Here is a 17724-nt window from a genome sequence, read left to right on the forward strand (position 1 = left end):
AGAACTCCACATATCAAACTTGAGACACTGATTCATTTTATTAAATCATTCCAATGGGGAGGGTTAATCGCTGTTCAATGTGTGTCAATGTGTGTAGAGGCTAAAAGGTGAAAATATGTGATATCTCCTCATATAGAATTTCAAGATATTGGTTTCTTAAACCCAGATTATGTCTGTTCCAGTCTAAACACAGTTAATAGTGATTCTCAGTTGAAAACACATTTCAGTAAAATGCTACAATTTATTTTAAATAATTCTGGTTTCAATTAATTTAGAGCTCTGAAGAACTATATAGATGAAGGATATTTTAAATATTGACAAAATCATGTCATGTATTCAGACATCCACCTTTTCATATTTAAATCATGACATGTATTCAGACATCCACCTTTTCTCTAGTAAAGTTAAGAGTGTAGAAGACCTCTAGCAGTAGTCTCAGCTGTCCTTACATTTCGCATGGCTTGAAAACCCCGATAATTAGCCCTGCGTGTGTGTGTGTGTGTGTGTGTGTGTGTGTGTGCGTGTGCAGTTTGCCACAGAGAAAACTGGCCTGTGTGTTGAATGATCAAGTAAGCATACTCGATTCAGTCAGTTTAAGCACTGGTAGATGGGACTCAAGATGTCTAGTTGGTGTGACTGAAGTAAATTGTGTCCCCAATATATATATATATATTTATTTACACACACAGTGTATATATTTGTATGTGTATTTTGTATGCTGATGCAGTGGCCAAGCGTGAATCCCTTTCTGTTACTGGGGAGAGAGAGAGAGAGAGAGAGAGAGAGAGAGAGAGAGAGAGAGAGAGTGTGTGTTTGTGCTTGGTCAGCTTATCTTACCTCCACTTTCACTGATAACCAATGCAACAGAGTGCACTGCTTACTGCACAGTATAAACTGTATACAGCCTATTGAAATATATGTGTTAGGAATTTAGATTAACAGAGAATTGCAATTATTTTGGGGAATATTGAAAGAACATATGTGTACAAATGATCAACCTTTTCAACCAGCGATCCATTGAGGTGTATGTATCACTAATTTTAGAAAGATTTTACTCTCGCTCGCACCCACAATAATATCTAAAATATAGTGAAAACCCTGTTTGTAAGCAAAGTACAAAGGGTCAGCAGATTTTATGTGACTAAAAGGTATGCTCATAAACCACAGTCACCTTCTCTTTGATAACAAACAAGACTTTATTGTACTAATTTACGATGACTACACATAACTAAACTAACACCTGTAGACACATTTAAACATGATTAGTACATCAAGAAATTAGCTTTTGAACAGAGCAGATGCGTGAACAATGATCTTAAATGACATCTAGCATATAAAATGAACATGTTATCAGATTATCCAATTGACATTTTTTTATTTTTATTTATCTAAGCTAGCACTTTATTGAAAGTAAAATGTTAACATAAAATAATAATAATAATAATAATGATGATGATGATGATGATGATGATAATGATGATAATAATAATAATAATAAAATAAACATCAATAATACTGGGAATTTTTTACATTGAAATAGTCATGTATTCAATTAAATATTTTAAGGTCAGGCCATAAGTTCCTTCTTAAGATCTGGCCAAAGAAAAAACACAACTTAATAAACTTAACTAACAAATACATTTTGATTAACTTTACTTTGAAAATAAAAACATGTTGATCATTAAAAAGAAAAACAAGACTATTGTTTACAAACTACAAAACTTACAAGAAACATTCAGTTCTTTAAACAGTCATATCTTTAAAATATCATCCCTCCAAAAAATAGAAAATATATTTACATAGACAATTTTACATGAGAATAAATTTAAAACTGAAAAAAGGAACCAGTGCAGGAGAAATATATTTGTGAAAATAATTATTAGCAAATGAAAAACAAACTGATTTGATGATATTCAGAATTAAGATCCACGTGAAACATGGAAAATAAAAGCAAAGTTTACTGTGTATTTTCTTTGAAAGTTCGCTTATCATCATTGATTTCTCTTTTGTTGAATATGATTGTGCATATGACCTAACACCACTTGTAACAACTGCTGTGATAATATACATGTTTACATCAATAGATTTGATCACACTCTGCACCAAAGCTAAGCAATATGCGATTAAATATGCTCACCTTTGCTTGTTCATATTTTGGAAAGCAGTGTAACTGAACGATGGCAAGAAAAACTTAAACAAGTTTGTGCAGAATGTTGTTGAAAACACAACTGAATGTTGTCAAATTCATAGCTGAATAACCGTGCATCCATCCCTCTAAACTCAAAAAGTCTGTGTATGCCTACAAGAGCCTGCAACAACTTTGTCGTCAGATTGCTCATGTCCGGTGCTTCTGTACAAATTTTGTGAGACAGAATTACATTACAGAAAATAATAAAAAAAACAAATTCCATCCAATAAGCAGAATAAACACAAAGAACATGTAAATTCATTTACAAAAGTTGAAGGTGTGTTCCTCCACAAAACAAATTCCAGTTGATAAAAATAAATTAATAAATACAAAATAATAATAAAAAAATAAAGCTGTTCAGTTTCCTTGGACAGACAAATGAACGTTCATTGAGCCGGCTGTTTCATAAGTGCAGCACATGCTCTAATCCTTCCAATGTCCTGCAAATAATACTCATAAGCATAAGCACAAAGAACGAGCAGTTTCATCCACAAATGTCTCGAAGGAGTGTTATTCCACAAAACAAACTCAAGCCGCTAGGTGGAACCAACACAAATAGAAACAAAAATGGCACCCAGCTTCCTCAGACAGCTGAGTGACTGTGCAGACTGACAGCTCACTTGGGGGCCATATGAAAGTCACAAAATGGTCTACTCACACCATTGTCCCTATGAAAGACAATGCTTTTTTGGGAATGTAAATATTTTTTGGCCATCCTTAGTATCTTTTCTCAATTTGGCCAGAAACATCAAAAAGCAAAAGTGATCTTCCGTTGATGTAAGAGTTTCTTGCATTCCTTTAATCAATGACGTTTCACTCTTATCTAATTTGCAAAATCTGGGAACAAGAAAATGCTGTGATTCTTCCAAGAAATCTTTCCTTTGCTTTGGGGACCCCAATGGTAGTGGTTTTGTCGGGTGAACCCCCACGGACCCCCCAGCACGCTGGGAATGAGTTCTGGGATGAGACAGTCACTTCGCCCCATGACGAGTTTAATGTCTCTTTCAAGGCTCGAGAGCAGGATGAGCTCTCGATCGCAGCATTGGAGAGTGGGCTGGCATGGTCAGACGCAGATGACTCTGCTGGGTCCCCCCCCCAGTTCTATTCTTCCCAGAAGTGCATGAGGAGCTCACAAAGTCATGGCAGGCACCTTATACTGCCCGGAACTGGCTTCAGACCTTCTCTGCTCTAACTACCCTGCATACCATGGCCCTCAGCCAAGATGAAGAAGGGGTTCTACAGCCCCTGCTTCATTGTACCAAAGAAAGGTTCAGGATGTTGACACAGAAGCGCATGACTGTCATGCGTCCAACATCAACATTGGTTTGCGGCGGTAGACCTGAAGGACGTGTACTTCTATGTTTCGATTTTGCCTCGGCACAGACCGTTTCTTCTGTTCGCTTTTGAGGGCCGGGCATATCAGTACAAGGTCCTCCACTTCGGTCTGTCCCTATCGCCTCGTGTCTTTATGAAGGAGACAGAGGCAGCCCTTTCCCCGCTAAGGGAATTGGACATCCGCATCCTCAACTGTCTCGACGACTGGCTGATTTGAGCTCATTCTCGTGATCTATGTTGGTCTGGATGGACAACACAGCGACAGTAGTGCACATAAACTGCCGAGGTGGTTTACAATCACGTCGCTTGTCGCAACTCGCCTGCCGTCGTTGCAGGCCACTCACATCCCGGGTGATCTCAACCATGCAGCAGACACACTGTCGTGGCAAGTGATACTCTGGGGAGAGTGGTTAAGGTGGTTCAGCTGATTTGGAGTCAATTCGGCAAAGCACAGGTAGACCTGTTCAGTCTCCGGGAATCCTCCCACTGCCCACTCTAGTACTCTCTGATCGAGGCACCCTCGGCACAGACACGCTGGCACACAGCTGGCCCCGGGGCCTGTGCAAATAGGCCCATGCTTGCACAGGCTTTATGCAAGGTCAGGGAGTACGGAGAACAGGTCGTGTTGGTGGCACCATACTGGCCCACCCAGATTTGGTTCTCGGGAACTCACGCTCCTCATGAAAGCCCCTCCATGGTGAGTTCCTCTGAGGAAGCACCTCTGGAAGCACCAGGAAGCACCCATGCCCAGACCTCTGGAATCTTCACATCTGGCCCCTGGATGGGACGCTGAAGACCTAAGTGCCTTGAAGTGGCATCTGTTCACTAATTGGTGTTCTTCCCGAGGTGAAGACCCCCCAGAGATGCGTAGTCGGATTGGTGCTTTCCTTCCTGCAGGAGAGGTTGGAGGGGTGGCTGTCCTCCTCCACCTTGAAGGTGTACGTGGTCGCTATAGTGGCACACCAGGGTGGATGGTAAGTCCTTAGGGAAACACGACCTGATCATCAGGTTCCTTAGAGGTGCTAGAAGGTTGAATCCTCATAGACCATGCCTTGTGGTATCTCTACATGGTCCTGCTGGGCCTACTGAGAGCCCTGTTTGAGCCCTTGGAGTCAGTAGAACTAAAGGCCTTCTCCTGAAGACGGCCCTCCTGACTATGCTCACTTCCATCTAGAGGGTTGGGGACCTGTAGGCGAGTTCGGCGAAGAAATTCGATGCGAGGCCCAGTACTTGCGCTGGTATACCCTGTACTGTGGTAGGTGCTCCACGTGTGAGGTTACCGATCGTAACCCCATGTGATGTATTTTCCATGGTACGGTTTCCCTGATTGCAAACCTGTGTCTTCCCTAGGGCAGATACCTTGAGGGCTTCTTTGCACATGTGGACTACTGGTTGGTAAGTCCATGTGACGTATTCTCCACATTTTAACCACCCCTTCAGGCAGGATGTGGTCTCTGTGGTGTATTTTCCTCTTGGGAAACCAACTCGATACATCTGGCCCCAGCTGAATGATTTTTCTTTTTTTTTTTTTTACAAAGTGGGAGAATAAGAGAAGAAAAGGCTGAAGCGGCTGGAGACGCCTGTTCCCATTGTAAGCACGTCTTGTCACCCCCCTTTATGGTATGAGGGACCTTGTGACATTCGTGGGTATTGGGAAGGTTACAGTTACACTGAGTGCATTTGTTACAATTTACACTTGCTGTAGGGACCCCTAGTGTCAACACATCGACACAACGTCGAATGAGTGACAGATAATGTCTTGGTTACTGTTGTAACCTCGTTCCCTGATGGAGGGAACGAGACATTGTATCCCAATTGCAACGTCACTGAACTACCCGCTGAAATGGCCAGGACACTGTCTCGACTCCTCAACACAAACCTGAATGAGTGGTTGCAAGCCGGCTCCTTTTATACCCAAATGTCCAGGGGAGTGGCATGCAAATCCAGTTTCCATTGGCCTTTTCTCAAATATCAGAGGTGTTTGGGTCTCCCAAGTGCGACCCCTAGTGTCACTACATCAACACAACATCTCGTTCCCTCCATCAGGGAACAGAGGTTACAACAGTAACCAAGATGTTTTCTGCCATGCAGAAATTCACTTTCAGTAATTCAGTAATTTTCAGTAGTTCATCATCAATTATTCCATAGTTATATGTATCAACATGGAATCTGTGCCTGCAGAGCTCTGTTCTCAGAAAATCAGAAAGTCCATCTTTTGTAAAATTTTGCACCTTCCTGTCTGTCGGTTGTTCGTTTATAACATACTTTGGCTAATTTAATAATGCTACAAATAAGAATGTAGAAGCTCTGTTTAACATGTTTTACCCTGTTTACACCCATTCCATTAATTTTCCTCTAAATGAAAACAATGTTGGAAAAGTGCTTATATCTCCTATTTTGTATTCTGTTCTCCACAGACTCCTAAATCTGTCCCTGACCTCTGACCTTGTGCCTGATCAAGACGTGATTGATGTCATCATAAATGTGGGCCGCAATCCGACCGGAAGACATTTAGCATGGAGATATTTCAGAGAAAAGTGGGACATATTAAATTCCAGGTAAATCTAGCAGACAGAGCACCTTCATTTATCTCCCTGTTTATTTGTAAATGTAACTTTCAATCCCTTATATGAATTTCAATTTGCTTTCACACGGTCATTAGATATTAATTGGCAAATCTTTTTTTGTTTGTTTGTAGAGGCAGAGAGCATTATAGTGAGAAATATTTATTGGTGTATGTTTGCTGGGCTCATTAGAATGGTGTGGTGTGATATATAAACAAAAGTGTTTTTAATAACTATGTCTCTCTTGTTCACAGGTATGGTGAAGCTTTATTTATGAACTCTAAATTAATCACCGGTGTGACTGAGTTTCTCAACACTGAGGCAGAGTTGAATGAGGTGAGTCTGAGCTTACACACACTCTGAGACAACCTGCAATCCAAATCAATCAAACTAAATGGATAAACAATTGACAACTCTTCATGAAACATGAATGCTTCTAAAACACTTTGGCATGACGAAGTATTGAGATATAGACAACGAGCAAAAGTAAACTTTATCAATAATTAGTGCTGTAGACTATTTTCATACCATTATTTCCTCGTTGTAACTGTTTAAACTTATCACAAGAAATGGGACATATATGCACTTATTTAACTTCTTTCAGCTTCAGTCCCAGAGGGCTCAGACTGCTGATGCCTCTCACTGCAGCACAGCAAATTCTCATCCACCTCACTTCTTCACAATTTATCATTCCCACAGAGATAACGCAACCCCCCTCATTGTTTTCTTGAACAGAGCATTACCATACTGTCATTGACAACGAACTGCTTCTGGAGCACTTCATCAGTTTATGTGGAGCAGAAGTTTATGTATGATAGACAAGATGTTTTTTACTATAAGCAGTACATTTAACAGTGTTGGTGCAGTATCGTGGAACATATGTAATTCATATACATCGTATGACCCAAGGCATTGTGAATTGTTTTTGTAACTTATTATTTGACTAATTGAGATTTCTGCTAAGATTTAAAATGCTCTTAATTTATGGTGGAGGTTAGAATGGCCTTTTTTAGACAGACACCCAAGCGTTCTTCCCTTCTAGAAAAACAACAACACAGATAATTCTGTTAACTTCAAATGCAAGGTGTTGTTATTTGCTAACGTACATGTCAGGCATTTGCATCTAAATGCATTGTATATGCGGCCCCTGTTTAAATGTCTGTTATGAGGGTGCTGGGGTCTTGTGATCCACTTCCGGACACAAACACACAACTCTCTACATCAGATTTGACACACTAAATATAGGATAATGCTAAATTACATTCTATGGAATAGCTTGAATTCAGCAGAGATTTGTTTATAATTTCTGTGTTCTTGTTTGTTCTTCTCCTCAGCTGAAAGAGTTTATCCTGACCAGTGGAGGAGGGATGTCACCTGCGTTCGCTCGAGCCATTGAGATCGTTCAAGCTAATGTAAAATGGCATACACTGTATGAGCAACAGTTCTACCAATGGCTGCGGAAAGCTCCTGATGGTTAACGCAACATCAAGAATGGAAAACTCTATAAGCATGGAAGCTCTATCAGACATTGAGGCCAGTGACTTGAGGAGACTAAAGTGATAATAAAATAGGCCTATACATTTCTGGATAATGAGAATCTTCAAAATCAAGTTTTATTTCCCTGCTGTTTTAGAAGCAAGCTGGCCCTGACTGAGAACAAGATGAAGGGAACAGTTTAAGAGGAAGCTGAACTGAAGGAATCATTGCTGAAAATTGCATGGTGGTGTACACCTGTTGTGAAAACCGATGTTATTTCCATTGTCCCATTGTATTTTGCATGAAAATCATTTCCTTTGTCCATTCATCCAGTTTGCTGAAATTTGGCCTCCTCAGAGTCCCAAGGAGCTCAGATTTTCTTTGAAGATCAGACCGCAGTGCAAGGAGACTGCTTTTCGGTATATAAACACAATTTGCACGAAGATCATCGGATGTGACAATCAGTGTTTCCACTGGACAGAAGGACAAAGGGGGACAAAGCAGGTTAAGAGGAGAAACATACATGTAGCCATTCTTTCTCTAAAGCCATAAAGTGGAGCACTGTATCTCTTGTACAGTTCAAATTCTTATTTGATCTGTTTGGACCCTCTTGTCTGAAGTGTGTATTTTTATTTTATTTTAAAATACAGCTTAATGTACATTGAGACAGCTGTAATTCTAAGCCATTCATAGGTTGATTTCCCCCAATCAATTATATTTCTCTGTTTGAGCATCCTGACCTGTCTGTCACAGCAACATTTGCTCAACCAATGGCTTGTGTTTGGGGCGAGACTCTCTGTTTTTGACCAAGTGAAGATGGGGGGAGTTTTCGGTGAAGGCTATTTGAAAACTTGTTTTTGTACTTTCATTTGTGATGCAGAAATTGCACACTTCACCTTTAAAGAGATGACACTCAATGAGAGCAGGAATGGTGATATTATAACTGACAGGTGTCCTGTATCATTTGCAATCTTGCAATTTTAATGTTGGCTGTCCTGTGTTTTGGAGGGTCTGTCCTTGAATCTTTGGTAAGTTTGTTTGAGTGGAAAATATATTCTGTGTGTCAATATTTTCATGTATAATTCAATGATTTGCTGGAGGTAGGTCAATTCAATCAGTGCAGGGCTGAATTGCATTATATTATTGAAGTACTGTACTCTGTTGTGTTATGTATGGCTTTTTGCACAGAGACTGACAACAGTATGAAAGCTGCCATAGTTATATATTTTTCTTTCTTTTCAATACATCACCATGAATGGAAATAAGTGTGCATACATTCCTTCTGAAAATAAGTTGGAAGTGTCTCCCCAACTTGGGTAGAATTCAGAGTTTAAGAATTGGCTTTTGGTTGGAATTAACAGAATTGCAATTTAAAGAAATTCAACAGAGTCAATAGGATTTGAATCAGTCCAACACAAGTTGTCAAAAATGTAAATTGCATTATTAATTTTGTAATTAAAAGAACACATATGACCATTTATTCTCTGATATGCAGATTTATTTTTCTCAATTGATCAGACATGATTTCTCCTTAACTAATACTGTCAAAACAAACAACACAACCTATCAAAAACTAGCTTTGCCATTGAGCAACACAACCACATTGTTTTCAGATACTTTATAATAAGTATAAAAAGTGACGTCAAAAATTGAATCTGCTGATTATGTAATATGTAATAATTATAATGTTAAATATGCATAGACTGGAGGGCATAAGTTTGTAATAATGTACAGATTTTGCTTTTATGGAAATAAATTGGTACTTATATTCACCAGTGGCATTTAACTGACCACAATGTATAGTCAGGACATTAATAACGTGAACAATTACTATTACAAATTGAATGAAATGTTCAGAACTTCTTTAACCACTTCAAAGAGTTCTCATAAAAAATCCTCCATGTGCAGCAATGACAACTTTGCAGATCCTTGACATTGTAACTCTTGGTTTGTCCAGATATTCCTGTAGCACTTGCCATAGATGTGACTGTCTTGTCGGGCACTTCTCATGCACCTTACAGTCTAGCTGATCCCATAAAAGCTCAATGGGGTTAAGATCAATAACACTCTTTTCCAATTATCTGTTTTCTAATGTCTGTTTCTTTGCCCACTTTAACCTTTTCTTTTAGTTTTTCCGTTTCTTAAGTGGATTTTTCTTTGCAATTCTTCCCATAAGGTCTGCAACACTGAGTCTTCTCTTTACTGTTGTACATGAAACTGGTGTTTAGCGGGTAGAATTCAATGAAGCTGTCAGCTGAGGACATGTGAGGCGTCTATTTCTCAAACTGATGTACTTATCCTCTTGTTTAGTTGTAAATCTGGCCTTCCACATATCTTTCTTTGTCCTTGTTAGTGTCAGTTGTCCTTTGTTTCTGTAAGACTGTAGTACACATTTGTATGAAATATATATATATATATTTTTTTTGGCAATTTCAAGCATTGTACAGCCTTCATTCCTCAAAACAATGATTGAATGTTTCATTTTTGTCAGTCTATTGCATACTGTGGTATTACTTCATTTAATGAACCAAATATCTTTCAACTGTGTTTGATATAATGGCAAGTAATTTTCTTGTACCAAATTAGCAATTTAGCATGATTACTCAAGAATAATGTGTTGGAGTGATGGCTGCTGGAAATGGGGCTAGTCTAGATTTGATCAAAAATAACATTTTTCAAACAGTGATGGTGCTGTTATTTTACATCAGTAATGACCTGACAATACTTTGTGATCAGTTGAATGACACTTTGGTGAATTAAAGTACTAATTTCCTTCAGAAACAGCTCAACCTTGTACATTGTTCCAAACATTTGGCTGCCAGTGTGTGTATATATATATATATATATATATATATATATATATATATATATATATATATATATATATATATATATATATATGACAAAAGTTTGGTTCCGAAGTAAAAATCCCATTGATTATTATTTTGATTATATATATTTAATTTTTTTCATAGGGGAATTCCTTTTTAACTATAACAAATAAATAGCTCCAATATCCTTAATTGATGGTACACAGGATTGAGGAGAAACGGAATACATGTAACGGGATTACTTATTTAAAATGCAAAATATAAGTAACTTTATTCCACTACAGTTATTGTAACTGTTAAATCATTGGTAATTAGAATACAGTTACATTCAAAAAGTATTTTGATTACTGAAGAGATTACTTTGCATTTTATTGTCACTTATGATGTGTTATAGTCATTCAAGCAGACAGATAAGTATGTTTGAAATGCTATTTCTAGACATTTTACATGAACATTTAAACATGATCATGTTTTTTTATCAAGAAAATTCAAGTAAAGATACATTCAAGATACATATAAATTCAAGCAAGTAAAGATACCGACTACTACCCCTGGAGTCACAAGTTCGAATCCAGGTCTTGCTGAGTAACTCCAGCAACCAGATTGCCCCGGTTGCAAGGGAGGGTAGATTCACATGGGGTAACCTCCTCGGGGTCGCTATAATGTGGTTCTCGCTCTCGGTGGGATGCGTGGTGAGTTGTGTGTGGATACCACGGAGAATAGTGTGAAGCCTCCACATGCACTATGTCCATGTGATAAGATGCATGGATTGTTGGTCTCAGACACGAAGGCAGCTGAGTTTCATCCTCCGCCACCCGGATTGAGGTGAGTCACTACATCACCACAAGGACTTTGAGCACATTGAGTATTGGGCATTCCATATTGGGGAGAAAAGGAAAAAAAAAATCACGTTGTATTGTATTTCTTTTTTCTAGTAAGACCTTTGATATTAGGGCAAACATGTAATTATTTTGTATTGTTTTCCTGTAAAAATATAAAACAATCCTTAAAACAAGATCAATTTCATTGATCTTGTTTTAGAAACAACACTGCATAAGATATTTTGTTTTTCAGAGAATGTATTTTTAACTTGTGTATTTTGTCTTACTGTACTGACAGAGTTTTTATAGTCAAAACAAGTGAACAAATCTACCAGTGCTGAAGAAGTAATCCAAAGTATTTAGAATATGTTACTGATCTTGAGTAATCTAATGGAATACATTACAAATTACGTTTTACAGCATGTAATCTGTAGTGGAATACATTTCATCCTCCCAACCCTGATGGTGCTGTATATATACCTGTTGAAGCCACCGAATTATTTCAACTACAATAAAAAAAAAAATAGAAATAAATAAAAACATTCACAGGAAACTAGCAGATTTCCTTTTGAAAAACTAATGAAATCACTGTGGAAACAATTATAGGGAAAACACTTCAAGAACCAAGGCATTGCGAAAACGTGGGCAGGCTCTGATACACTCTTTGATTCTGAGTGGTGCACAAACCTGGTGACTTCAGAGCCCACTAATAGTACCTTTTATCCCATTGGTGTGCGGATCTCTTGAGGATTTAGTCTGATTCTAGGAGGGGAACATAAAGGCTTCTTTTTAAATGAAAGCCTAGGTATTAAACTAAAACACCTGAACAGAGTTATAATAAGCCAACAGTGTAATATATAAATGATTCAACGTACATTTCTATTCTTTTTATTTTCCTCTTTTCATGTTGTGTTTTACGTGAAGCATAATTTTGTTTCTAAATTAGAGATAATATCCTCTGTGTTTTCAACAGGGCTGCATAGATATTTTAATGCTTACAATAAATTATTTTGTACAGTAATGCATCCTCGTCTAACTGTGCCTGTTATTGAGAGTTACCTCAATTTACATTATAAAGGTTGGTCCTGCTTGGCCCTGAAATTACAGTTTGCAGATATATTTATATCATGATCTGAACTTTGTTGTTGGTTCGACTAGTTTTGCACTCTGCTATGTTTCACCTCAGTAATGAAGCCTGTGATCTGTAAAACTTCAAAAAGTCTCAGCATGTAATTAAACAATTATAATCCACCAGATTGTGGCTAACTTTCAGATTGTGCTGACATTTCACAACAAAGCAATACAAGAGACCACAAATGAATATTTTGCCATTTCCACAATACCTACAATCAAAGCACTTTTACATTCAAATAAATGGAGGGGATTTAGAATGGATTCTCACTTATCACTGGGCTTTGTTCCCTGAAGAGACGGCAACAGAGAGACACAAAAATATTAATGTCACTCTTTAGCTTCCTTGTGGCCATATCTACCGGATCAACTACTCGTCTATATACGTGGACCTTGCATTTGAAGTGAACAGCCTTATCATCTTAAAATCCACGATCCCGGTTCCGGGATTTAAAATTACGTCAGTAATAATATACTTCCAATTTTAAATGTATGCGGAGGAGTTATGAGCTCATATCTGGTACCATTTGAAAGCTTAGAATGTCTACTTTCTTGAGATATGCATCACTTTGGTATTTGTTTTACACTAAGTAACTTATTTACAATAAATTACATAGTTCCACCCATCAAAAGTCGTGTCATAATTATGTGCGTTTTTGAATACATATGTCTCATATCGCTCAAATATGACGCACATGTACAAACCATGTATCAAATGAAAGCTCTCATTGCCAGTAAGAAGTTCCAATAAGTCTTTTTATTGAGGTATAATCACATATCTAATACACTTCGAATGAATCATGAAGTAGTATACAATCATACAAGTGAAATTATTGAATATTTGCCGTGCTACTCGCACTAGACAGCACAGTTAGCCACAAATGCTACATAATCCTTTACCTTAGGTTATTCTCTGCAAAATGAGCCGTTTTTCAGTGTTTTCTGTGGTTGTGTGCCCAAGTAATCCCTCGATATGTCACACGAGTGCAGAAACACCACAAAGTAATGTTATATGATTTTCAACAATCCAGGAAAATATGTAAACATCCGATCCGGATAAAGCATATATTGCCGTAAAGCTTAGACCCTCCGCTTTCCGGCAATGTCTCTCAAGATCAAATAGACCAATCAGGGGCTGTGATATTGCATCCAGACTGTGAAGTGATCACTAGGTAGGTTACGTCGCAAAACACACAGACGCGTCTCACCAGACACCTGAGTGCATATTTACCACTTTCAACAGTGTTTTATGTAATGACAAAGGGTTTTCTGTAAAATTACACTGGGATTTTGCATTTATAGCACTGTATATGGGTATGGGGAGACTTTAGATTTGGGTAGGCGGAAAGTACACCAAAAAAGGTAATATTCCTCCCTTCAAATAAATTGAAATAGATATTAAATAAAACATGATACAGACAAAATTCCTTTTTCAGGTATTTGCTGACATCTAGTGGAAACAGCCAAAACTGTCTGCTTGCTGCTAGGGTTTACAGGGCTTGAGTTATACACTTTCAAAAATGAATTTATATAAAAAAATCAAAAAGCTCTCTTTTTAGGAGGGTTATTACTGTTCAGACAACATATATTTAATTTTTTTTAATTTTTAGCAGTGTTTTATGCAACTTCAAAGGGTTTCCTGTAAAATGACACCAAAACTGTGTATTTAGGCCAAAGTATGTGGGAATGGGAAGCTTTTTAATTTGGGTAGGCCAAATCCAGGCGGAAATCCCCAAAAATGGCAAGGTTCTTAAGAGGTTATACCATAATGGGAAATTCACAACACAATCCAGAACCAGTGTATAAGTGAACCCCAATACTGAACTGTTACTGTTCTTTCTGTGTAATACCACCATACAAATGGATATAAAGCAGTCTTTTGCACAATTATGTCCTTGAGATTTACTTGCTGGCATCAAGGACCATAATGTATGAAATATACTTGTGTACAATCAATGCCTGATTTGATAGAAACCCCAATAAAATTGGGGCAGTATGCAAAGTGCCAACAAAAACAAAATGGTAATTTATCAATTCTATTCACCCTGTACTATATTGAAAGCATTACATCAACAATTTTTTTTTAATGTTTTACCTTGTGAATCGTTTAGTTCTCTTATGTTATTTTGTATTATTTACTTATACTTATATATATATATATATATATATATATATATATATATATATATATATATATATATATACACACACACACATATTGTGTATATATATATATATACAATTTAAAATCACATATTTGCAATATGCTCCTAAACAATTGGGACAGTCAAGTTTTTACCACTGTGTAGCATCACCATTCCTTCTGCTGAAGACACAAGTTTAGGTTTAGCAAGCAGAATTTCCCCCCATTCATCCATTATGCAGATCTTCAACTGTGCAATTGTATAGGGCCTTCGTTGCCATATTTTGTGCTTCAAAATGGAGCAAACATTCTCACTAGGAGACAGGTCACGCAGGCCAATCTAGCAAACGCACTCTCTGCTTAGCCATTCATGCACTTGTAATGCAGGCAGTATGTGGTTTGCCATTGTCCTGCTGGAAAATGAAGGGACGACCATGGAAAAGATGGCATCTGGATGACAGCATATGTTGCTCCAACAATTGTACAAATCTTTCTGCATTATTGGTGCCTTCACAGATGTGCAATTTGACTATGTCATGGGCAGTTACACATCCCCATACCATGACAGCCACTGGATTTTGAACATGATGCTGATTGCAGCTTGAGTGGTCCTTTTTCTTTTTAATCTGTAGAAAACAATAGATGTTTTTTGTTTTTTTACTATTGACTCGTCAGACCATAATTATCCATCTTAGATAAGAGTGAGCCTAGAGAAGTCGTCGGTGCTTCTGGACAGTATTGATGGATGGCTTCTGCTTTTGGATGGTTTTGACTGACAAAGGTTTACCAAAGTATTTCTGAGCCTATGCCATGATATTCATTATAGACACATTTTTCAGAAGTGGTTTTTGGCATTGCCCTTTACACACCAAGATTTGACTGAATTCCTTAAACTTCAGGAAAATCTTAATTAAATTAGTTTAACTACTGTATAGTGTGCATGGTAGAGGGTGAAATGCCCCAAATTCTTCCAATTTGTCTTTGGAGAACAATGTTCTCAAAGCACTTGATTCTTTTTTAGTGGGGGGGACTATTTATTTTAAATAAATGTTGTACTCTTTAAACTTTCTGTTCATCTAAGAATCCTGTACTTGCAGCAATACAAACGTTTGGCACATATGCTACTGTTCATTAAAGCTGCTAGTTCAGGACCTGTAAGGAGTCTGATGTACTTCTTGTCTTGATGTTGTGCATCTGGGTAGCGCTTTGGGAACAACTTTAGACGTGACCAGCTGTGAATATGTGTGCAAAACGTCAATGAAATTGACCAGAATTTATAGCCTCTGCTGGTGACATCATTGGATGCACCTGTAGCAGGGCTATAAATAGATGCATCACAGGTGCATCGTCAGATCTTTTGTCTTCAGATCATTCTGTGTGTGTTGTGCTTCTTGACTGTAAGAACTTTCTACTTTCCTCTGTTAGGAGTTAGAATTGTTAGGCAGTGCGCAGAAACCTTTCTCTTTCTCTTTCTCTTTCTTTAAAAAAAAGAATGACTGATAAACAAAGCAAGCGGTGTGTGTTCCCATGTTTATGCTCTATGGATGAAACGGACACACACCAGTTTTGTTTTGTGTGTTTGGGGGAAGAGCATGCTGCACTTGCATTGGGGTGGGGCGGGTGCAAGCATTGCGATCTGTTTACAGGCAAAGTGCTTCGCACTCGTCTCGCTTCCAAGAGATAGTGCCCACTCTTTCATCGTGGGGCTCTCACATAGATCTGGCTGAGGAGCGAGAGACGGGTCCATCCCTATCGCTCGCTCTCTCCCCAGATCCAGCTGATCCTTCTCGTAAGCGCTTCAGCGCCTCTTCGGTTCACGAGGGGGACGCTGAACCTCTGAACATTCCACGCACAATAATAAAGTGGCTGAGGAATTACTCGAGGTGGACTGTAGCTGGCCACAGTGGGGGCGCGTGAAGCATTCACCTGTACCTTCCAGATACCCCTCAAAACCTATCCATTCCCGCTGCCTCTGGTGTTTCAGGAGTTAGAGGTTTCCAGCAAAATGTTGGGTGTTCCGTCGCTTCCAGCCTTAGTCCAAGACGCGGAATACTCAACATCCCCTCAACAGGAAGTGTCAAAATGTATACCCATCTCAGAGAACCTGGCAGCGTGGAAGCTACTGCCTGGTGTTTCTATGTGGGTTCTAAGAACAGTAGAAAAAGGCTACAGAATGCAATTCAATCACCGTCCTCCACGTTTCAATGGCATGGTCTCCAATACCGTGAAACCAGAACAACCATGTATACTGTGGAAAGAACTGCAAAATCTCTTGGTCAAAGGGGCCATAGAATGTATTCCCCTTCCAGAGAAAGAGTAAGGTTACTACAGCAGATACTTCCTGGTTCCCAAGAAGGGTGGGGGTTTGCATCCGATTTTAGACCTTCGAGGCTTGAATCGCTCAGTCAGGGCGTTCAAGTTCAAGATGCTAACTGTCAAGACGGTCATGTCTCAAATCCAACATCACGATTGGTTGGTCACGCTCGAACTCATGGACGCATATTTTCATATAGAAATATATAGCTGTGGAACCTTCATGTTTGGCCCCTGAAGGGTACCAACAGAGGGACACTGGGTTTTCACCTGAAGTTATCGAGACCGTTCTAAGTGCTAGGGCTCCCTCTACTAGAAGAAGTTACACCAATAAATGGGGTGTCTTTGAAAGATGGTGCAGTGCACATAATGCAGGTCCAGTTAACTGCCATATTGCTTCAGTTCTGGACTTTCTGCAGGAAAAATTGTCAGCAGGCACGTGCCCCGTCACTCTCAGGGTTTACTGAGACCTCCTGCTAGGACCATGATCCCGTCATGGGACTTAGCAATAGTCCTTGAGGGACTGGTTGAGACCCCCTTCGTATCTCTAGAGTCAGCGTTTGATAAACTCCTGACTCTCAAGATGGTTTTTCTTATTGCAATTACTTCTCTAAAAAGAATTGGGGATCTACAGGCTATGCCTGTCTTCCCAGCCTGCTTAGATTTTGCCCCAGGAATGGCTAAAGCAATTTTGCACCCTCATCCCGACTACCTCCCTAAGGTTCCTTTCTCGACTGTACATCCAGTCACTCTCGATGCCTTCTGCTAAGTCAGGGCAACTATTAGTTTGCCATGGGGGCCGCAACAGGGGGTGGCCGCCACCAAGCAGACTATGTCGCATTGGGTGAGGGATGCTATTGCCCTGGCCTATGAGGCGCGCAGCAAGTAGGTATCAGGGCTCACTCTACCAGAGGGGTCACCT

At 38.9% G+C, this 17724-nt stretch overlaps 1 protein-coding gene across 1 annotated transcript in view; it reads left to right on the forward strand.

Annotated features, from left to right (window-relative positions):
• The window catches only part of LOC127639264 (thyrotropin-releasing hormone-degrading ectoenzyme-like), a 161420-nt gene extending 151238 nt beyond the window's left edge, over positions 1-10182 (forward strand). Inside the window, exons 18-20 of the mRNA XM_052121185.1 lie at positions 5941-6081; positions 6342-6423; positions 7422-10182. Of these exons, the coding sequence (XP_051977145.1) occupies positions 5941-6081; positions 6342-6423; positions 7422-7565 (367 nt within the window). The 3' untranslated portion in view covers positions 7566-10182. The remainder of the gene's footprint in view (positions 1-5940; positions 6082-6341; positions 6424-7421) is intronic.
• Positions 10183-17724: the final 7542 nt, after the last annotated feature.

Source organism: Xyrauchen texanus, chromosome 47 (assembly GCF_025860055.1).
Source record: "Xyrauchen texanus isolate HMW12.3.18 chromosome 47, RBS_HiC_50CHRs, whole genome shotgun sequence".
In the NCBI taxonomy this organism is placed as follows: Eukaryota; Metazoa; Chordata; class Actinopteri; order Cypriniformes; family Catostomidae; genus Xyrauchen; species Xyrauchen texanus.